Source organism: Malus domestica, chromosome 15 (assembly GCF_042453785.1).
Source record: "Malus domestica chromosome 15, GDT2T_hap1".
Classification (NCBI taxonomy): Eukaryota; Viridiplantae; Streptophyta; class Magnoliopsida; order Rosales; family Rosaceae; genus Malus; species Malus domestica.
In genome coordinates, this window is record NC_091675.1 from 6,941,793 (window position 1) to 6,949,393 (window position 7,601).

Below are 7,601 nucleotides of genomic sequence, written 5' to 3' on the forward strand. Positions count from 1 at the left end.
CCTTCACTTCTGGCTCCTCCGACTCAAAGTTTTCACCTCAACCGCTGGGGGCATCCTCCAAGACAAGCAAAGTTGAAGGATGGACTCAAGTCACTCCTAAGAAATTGCACAAGAAGCATACGTCTCCTCCACAAGTCTGCCAATCGGAAAGGGGGCAAAACATCTCTTGTCAACCTTCAAAGCAACGTGAACATGTTGAAGATGATAAAATTGCGACACAAAGATCGTCCGTTGCCATCACGATGCGTGATTTCTTGCCCGAAGACTTCTTCAATCACTCGGTCAAGGTTCCTTGCTATAAAGATTGTGAGGAACGCCTTTCCAAAATTGCTGGACAAATTCACCAAAGCTCCTTGTCTGTAAGAGCCTAAACTGCAAGACACAAAGCTCATTGCCTGCACGAGCCTAAACTGCATGGCACTAAGCTCCTGGTCTGCACGAGCATAAAAGGCGACAAACCAAACGCTCCTTGCCTGCATGAGCTGAAACTGCAACACGGCACCAAACGCTCCTTGCCTGCACGAGTTGAAACTGCACGGCACCAAATGCTCCTTGTCTGCACGAGTTGAAACTGCAAACGACACCAACACTCCTTGTCTGCATGAGTTAAAACTGCAAACGGCACCAAAAGAAAATACCAAAAAAAAATATATGTATGTATTTGAACTACGTTACGACTTGATCTCTTCTTTGGAAGGGTACGTAGGCAACTCGAACGTTCAACTTTGAGTGCAGTCACATCAAAATAAAGAATAAGAAATTTTATTAAAGTTTGATGTTATTACAATATTATTTTGTCAAAAAAAAAAATACTACAGCTTAAAAAAAAAAATATATATATATATATATATATATATATATATATATATGCCTCAGAAGCAGATCAAATAACATCTGCAATTCCAGCAGGCCTAAGCCTTCCTCCATTTTCACAGCTGCTTCCTCTTCCCAGATCCACACCATCAAATCCTAACCCGTGGCCCACCTTTTAAAGTTCAAGGCCCGGCCCAGGAAAATAGCCCATATCAGTCCACACCGCAAGACCAGGTCACTCTCCACACCGGAGTTGGCTCGTCCCGAGTCACCAACATGGTTCTAGATGTGACTCCCGTGGCCATCTTCACCATCACCTGTTGCTGCTGAGTGCTCAGATCGGCGCCGCCATTAGATTGTTGGGTGCGATGCCCACGTCCACCAGGCTATCATCCTCTCCAGATCTCCCTCATCTTCATCTCCGAGTCCATCTGCAGCTCCCCAAGTCACCATCTCCTCCATTAAAACTGTTCATCTGCTCCAAAAATTCTGACTGCACCAATTAGAAATGGAGTTAGCATTGAGAGGAATGTGCAGTCAACAAAAGCATTGGATGATGGGGCTCTCAGATACAAGGCAACAAGTGTTCCCCCTGTTATCAATGGAGGCTCAACAAGTCAGGCCAATCATTTACCTCAGGTTCATGTTTCAGACTATCATGGTTTTCAAAATGTGAAGGATGTTGATGAGCATTTGAGGGAGTCTTTCCCCTGGATTTGATGTTCTTGTAGATGATGAGCTCGGAGATTCTGATTACTACCACGGTGAAGATCCGTTCGGAAGAACAAGAGGTCATGAGGGAAGGAACTTGAATTCTATGAACGAATATGATTTGGACCGTCCTGTTGATTACACTTCAATGGCTCATGTCGATCGAGAAAGGTTTTGTGACCCACGAGGCTATGACCCTTATGATCGCATGCAAGGGCAATACGCATGGGACCAGCACAGGGCTTCATCTGAGAAACAGTTAGTGGGTCCTGCTCGTCTTAAGATGAGGGGTTATCGCAAATCTGAGAGTCCGGAGAACATGGATGAATTAGATCTGCGACATCGTTTATCTAAGCATAGGATGGTAAACGGTCTGAGATCCATCGTCAGCCATGACTATGCAGTAGATGGTCATGTTGAGGAGCGGAACAACCGTCCTCTTAGGGATTCACAGCAGTTGCCCCCTCATGACTACATCCTACACAGCATACAAAACTGGAGAAACCATCATAGATGTAGCATCTGGAAATCCTGCAACGCCGTTTGATTATGGTGCTGGGCATGTGGATCCGATGGCAGCCCTCGACCCTGGCCTCGTTTATGATAATGCGGTCGAGGACTACTTCAGCTTCCTCTGTGCCTTGAATTATAGCTCAACTGAGATCAAACTAACCACTCACAGAGACTTCACTTACGATACAAGCAAGAAATACAGGCTTGGAGATTTCAACTACCCGTCTTTTGCTGCTCCCCTAGAAACATCTTCTGGCAGAGGGGGTGGAACAGGTGCTTCAACAACTGTAAAATACACAAGGACACTGACCAATATGGGTACCCCAGGAACATACAAGGTCACGATAACTTCACAGGCGCCATCAGTGAAGATATCGGTTGAGCCACAATCACTGACTTTCAGTCAAGCATACGGTGCCGGTCAAATCCGGATGTTAGGGGTGTACATGCAGCGATCGTGGATCATTTTTGCTAGTGACACCTCGCTTGCCGTACTCTCCCCCTCCCAGCGCTCAGATCCTTCAAGCCGTCTCTGCGGTTGGGCTGAAGCACATACGGGCTTGAGGTGGCTCATCAAAACAGTGTTCACGGGCAAGCTGGTGTTGTTTCAGACGACATGAATGGGCCCATCAACAATGAGCAGCACTCCCCTTCGCAGCAAACGGTGTCCCTTATAATGAGCAGCAACGAGCAGCAGCCACGTCACCGACTCGTCCTCGTCCTCCTCTGCAAGACCTTTCCTTCTGCCCAGCAAGGATGATCAGCCACGAACTCCACACCTCCGGCTTTCTTTCTCCGTCCATCTCCGTCGATGCTCCCTGCAGCTCTCCCATTCATCCGCTACAGCAAACACATATATATAATAATAGTAATGGTGCGGTATGAGTGGTGGTGAGTGTGAACACCACCGAAAGCAATAAATAAAAAATAATAATAAAAAAAAGGTTGAAATTGGACCACAAGGAGCTTCATGTGGTAGATGATCTTTGGCTTTGGTAGTGGGTGAATCGGCACGTATTTTGTTGCACTTGTTGACTTTCCACAGCTTTGATCTTGAACTGGGTTGAAGGATTTTCTGGATTCCTTCAATTGTTGATTTTCCACAGCTTATTCTTGAACTAGGTTTTGATTCAAGGGTGGTAGACACTTAATCTTGAATCGGACTTGTGATTTCTTCCAGGGCCGTCGAGGCTTGATTTTGAATTTGGCTGGAAGCTTCTTCAAGGGCCGTTGAGGCTTGATTCTTGAAGGTTGACTCGAACACATGGCAAGCAGGCACGAGGTGAAGGTGACGACTTGTTGCTTTGTTCAATCTTTCTAATTCACACCTGAGCAGTTTGGTCAACGGTATGATATTCAAGATTGATGGGCTCTTCTTCCAGTTGGTGACTTGGTCTTTAAGGATTTGATTCAAGGGTGGTGAATCGGCACGTGCAGCCCACAACGCCTAGTAAGTCGACCCAAGAATTTGAGGGTCAAAACGAGTTCTTCATCTCAGACTCTTTCTGCCGAGTTGACTGTGCATGCTGCATTCTTCTCTGCTTGTTTCTTCAGGCAGATATGGCAGCTTCTTGAGTTCTTCAGCTCGGACTCCTTCTGCTGAGTTGACTGTGCAGACTGCATTCTTCTCTGCTTGTTCCTTCTGCACCTTGTCTCCACATGCTGCAAGGTATCATTTTCACTTGCCTTATCTGTTCTCCAGGCAGATGTGGCAGCTTCTTTGGAAGTACAGCAGCAGTGGGAAACATGTACTCGAGAGCAGTGCTAGGTAGGCAATCAAGGAAGGGTTCCAAGCAGTCGGTTCCTTACCCGAGTTTGAGTGGAAGTTCCGGCATATTGTTTTCTTTATCCTTGTCTTTGTAGGTAAGAACAAGGACAAAGGAAATGACAGGGAGAACGCATGATATTAGATACTCTTACTTTCTACCCTGGTGATATGAGATACTTTTGCTTTGAAGTCATTGGCTTGCAGATGTACCCCAAGGAATAAGGAACATTGAATGACTCGAGAGGCTTCGTTGGGAAAGCATTTTTTGGAGATGAAGAAAGGCTCTGTATGTCTGCCTTGCTATTGAAGGCGAATGTAGACAATTATAGGAAGTTCTTTGATACCTGTAGAGGTACTATTCTTTCACTCGTGTCGGCAACCAATGCGTGATTGATCTATATGGCTTCACGTGCTTTCTTCTTTATCAGAAATCTTCGACAAATTGTCTGTAATTTCCGCCAAGCTGAGTGTGCATGTGACAGGTGTTGACGCGGCTGAAAAAGACTAGCGCCTCTTCGATAACTGGGATCGGCGCTTCGACAAATTACCCGTGATTTACGCAAAGCTGAGTTTGCGTGTGATGGGTGCTGACGTGGCTGAAAAAGACTGGCGCCTCTTCGATATCTGGGATCGGCGCTTCGACAAATTGCCCGTGATTTTCGCAAAGCTGAGTTTGCGTGTGACGGGTGCCGACGCGTCTGGAAAAGCAAGATGCTTCTCCGATTTCTGAGCTTGCCTCTTCGATTTTTGAATGGCCTATTCGAATTCTGAGCTCGCCTCTTCGATCTCTGAAATCCCGTCGAGTGCTGATTTTTTATAGAGGCACGCTGTTCGTTTCAAAGCACACTTGAATTTTACTTGTGAAAACTCCCTTCTTGCACTTCTAAGATCTTGATTCGTCCGACCTCTTCTTTCTTCAACACTTTGAAAATGTCAGGACCCTCCGATCGTCGTTTTGACTTGAATCTTGGTGAAGAGGCAGTCCCGCCTTCTCCAGACAACATATGGCGCCCATCCTTCATATCCCCTACTGGTCCTCTTACCGTTGGGGATTCGGTGGTGAAGAATGATATGACCGCTGCGGTGGTGGCCCGAAACCTTGTCACTCCCAGAGATAACAGACTACTTTCCAAACGGTCTGATGAGTTGGCTGTTAAGGATTCTCTGGCTCTCAGTGTGCAGTGTGCAGGTTCTGTGTCTAATATGGCCCAACGCCTATTTGCTCGAACCCGTCAAGTTGAATCATTGGCGGCGGAAGTGATGAGTCTCAAACAGGAGATTAGAGGGCTCAAGCAGGAGAATAAACAATTGCATAAGCTCGCACATAGCTATGCGACAAACATGAAGAGGAAGATTGACCAGATGCAAGAATCTGATGGTCAGATTTTACTTGATCATTGGAGGTTTGTGGGTTTGTTCCAGCAGCATTTGACTTCGTCTTCTGGGGCTGTACCGCGTAATGAAGCTCCAAATGATCAACCTTTGGTGCCTCCTCTTCCTGGAGTTCCGCCGAGTGGTGTGGCTTCAAACAGTCAACCTCCGGCGCCTCTCATTTCTGGAGCTCTGCCGAGTGGTGAGGCGGCACCTGATCGTCCTTGAAGATCCCCTCTTGTAAATTTGATTTGATTTGATTTGATTTTTTTATTTTTTTTTATTTTTTTATTTTTATTTTTTTTAAGGTATGTATAATGCAAATTTATGTAAAATTTCCAGAAAAATAAATAAAATGAACTTTTATTTCTCTTAATGCTTTTTTTTTTTTTTGCACATGGTGCCAGAGCACCAAACATCAAACATTTTTTTTCTTTAATCATGGTGTCAGACGCACCAGAGATAAAACATTTTTTATTATATATATATATATTTTTTTTTTTAATTTTTAATTATTATTATTATTATTATTTTAAAAATTATATATATATATATATATATATATATATATATATATATATTTAGTGCCAAAAGCATAAATTTTTTTTTTCTTTCTTTTTTTCTTTTTGTTTTGGCTGGCACATGGTGCCAGATGCACCATTATATGTATATATATTATTATATATATATATTTTTTTTTTATTATTATTATTATTTTTTCTTTGCACATGGTGCCTGATGCACCCATTTTTTTTTCACATGGTGGCAGCACCACTTTGCTCACCATCCCTTTTTTTATTATATTTTTTTTTTGTATAAATTTGGATGACAGGTTGAGGGATTTGCAGGGAAGGACGAAGGCGGACGGAGAAGATGGTGCTTCGAGCTTCACGACCGGCTAGTCGTTTGACGGCGGTCGTTTGAAGTTCTTTGCTATCATGGTGGTCATAGTGACGAGCTCGAGGGAGGCCAGGCGCTGCGGTGGAAGGAGTCGATGCCGAGAGCGCAGCCCAACTTGCTCCGGGTGTGCGCACCATGTGCAGCAGGTGGGGTTTGGTGGAGATTTAGACGACGCGGCGACAGAGTTGGCACCACCTTCCAGCATCTCGAATGTGGAGCTCTAATGGTGAAGAGGGGTTGGGCTGGATGTCGCAGAGACAGCGGAGATTGATCCTTGAAGAGCCTGAGCTTCTTCCTGCACGTCCCGGGTGAAAAGGAGGCTGAGGAAGAGCACGATCGACCAAGTTGGTGTCCTCAAAATCTTCCTTGTCTGTTGGGCGTTTTTCCGGTCACAAGCTCCAATCTGCCTCCCAAGTCGAGGTGGGATCTCTCTGGTGAGTCTGTTGCTGTTCAAATCCAACCAATCACATGGAATCTCTCCGTGGCGGGGGCGGAGGAAATGGACAAGTATGGCGTGCCGGAAGAACCCGATGGAGACCCACCATTACTAATCGGATTCACCTGTCCCTGGCCCGAACCCGAACCCAAACTTGAATTAGAGTTTCCAAAGGAAATGTTGCCCGTCGACAGCCCGATTGAGTACGCGGGCGACCCGTCGGGTTTAAACAGCCCGAAGTTCCTCTCTGAACTCGGGGCGGGTTTCATGTTCTCATTGAACAGGGCGAACACGTAGATGTTGAGATCCGACCCGGGCCTGAGCGGCGTGCCCTTCTTCTGGCAAATGAGCTTGATCAGATTACCGTTGTACTTCTTCGCGTTCTCCGGCGTCGCATCGACCTCGTCCTCGTCGCCCTTTGACGGCCACCCGGTCTCGGAGATGTGGACCGGGAGCTTCTTGAAACCGAGGAAGCCCAGGGCGGAGTACACGGCGTCGATCTGGGCAAACAGCATGTTGTCGTAGTGGAGATTGGTGGCAGGATCAAGGGAGCCGGAGTTCGGCTGGAAGATGACGTACTCGAGCGGCACTTGCTTAGGGTTCGATTTGTAAGCGAAGTAAGGGTAGGCATTGATCAGGAACGGCGATCCGGTTTTGGCGTGGAAATTGAGGATCGGAGTGATGCAGCCGGTCAGATCTCGGCGGAAAGCGCCGGCGGACGGCGGATACGAGGTCTGGAGAATGGAGAGGGAGTGGGCGGTGAGAATGAGGTCTTCTTTTTGTTGACAAGGAACGTGGGCTGGAAGAATGGGCTGTGACCCATGTTTTGGAGGGCAGGCTTGAGGCATGCTGCAAGTTTGAGTGGACTGGGCCTGTGAAATGAAGGAAGCCTGATTTGTAGCTGGACCAAGACATATATATATATATATATATATATATGTTTTTTTTTTTTTTTTTTTTGTAAATACATAGTAACATATGTATTTATTTGTAATAAAATTGATTTTCTTTAATAAAACATTTTTTTCTTTTATTTTGATGTGACTGAACTCGAAAAATTGAACATTCGAGCTGCCTACGTACCCCTCC

At 45.8% G+C, this 7,601-nt stretch overlaps 1 protein-coding gene across 1 annotated transcript; it reads right to left on the reverse strand.

The window, feature by feature from the left end:
• Positions 1 to 6,526: 6,526 nt before the first annotated feature.
• On the reverse strand, positions 6,527 to 7,360 carry LOC139192228 (glucan endo-1,3-beta-glucosidase 11-like). The gene has a single exon (XM_070813879.1). The coding sequence runs from the start codon at positions 7,358 to 7,360 to the stop codon at positions 6,527 to 6,529; it is 834 nt and encodes a 277-aa protein (XP_070669980.1).
• Between the last annotated feature and the right edge of the window lie 241 nt (positions 7,361 to 7,601).

Bases quoted from the DNA above. Each gene is read 5' to 3' on its own strand.
- LOC139192228 (XM_070813879.1), bottom strand. From the start codon at position 7,360: ATGCCTCAAGCCTGCCCTCCAAAACATGGGTCACAGCCCATTCTTCCA.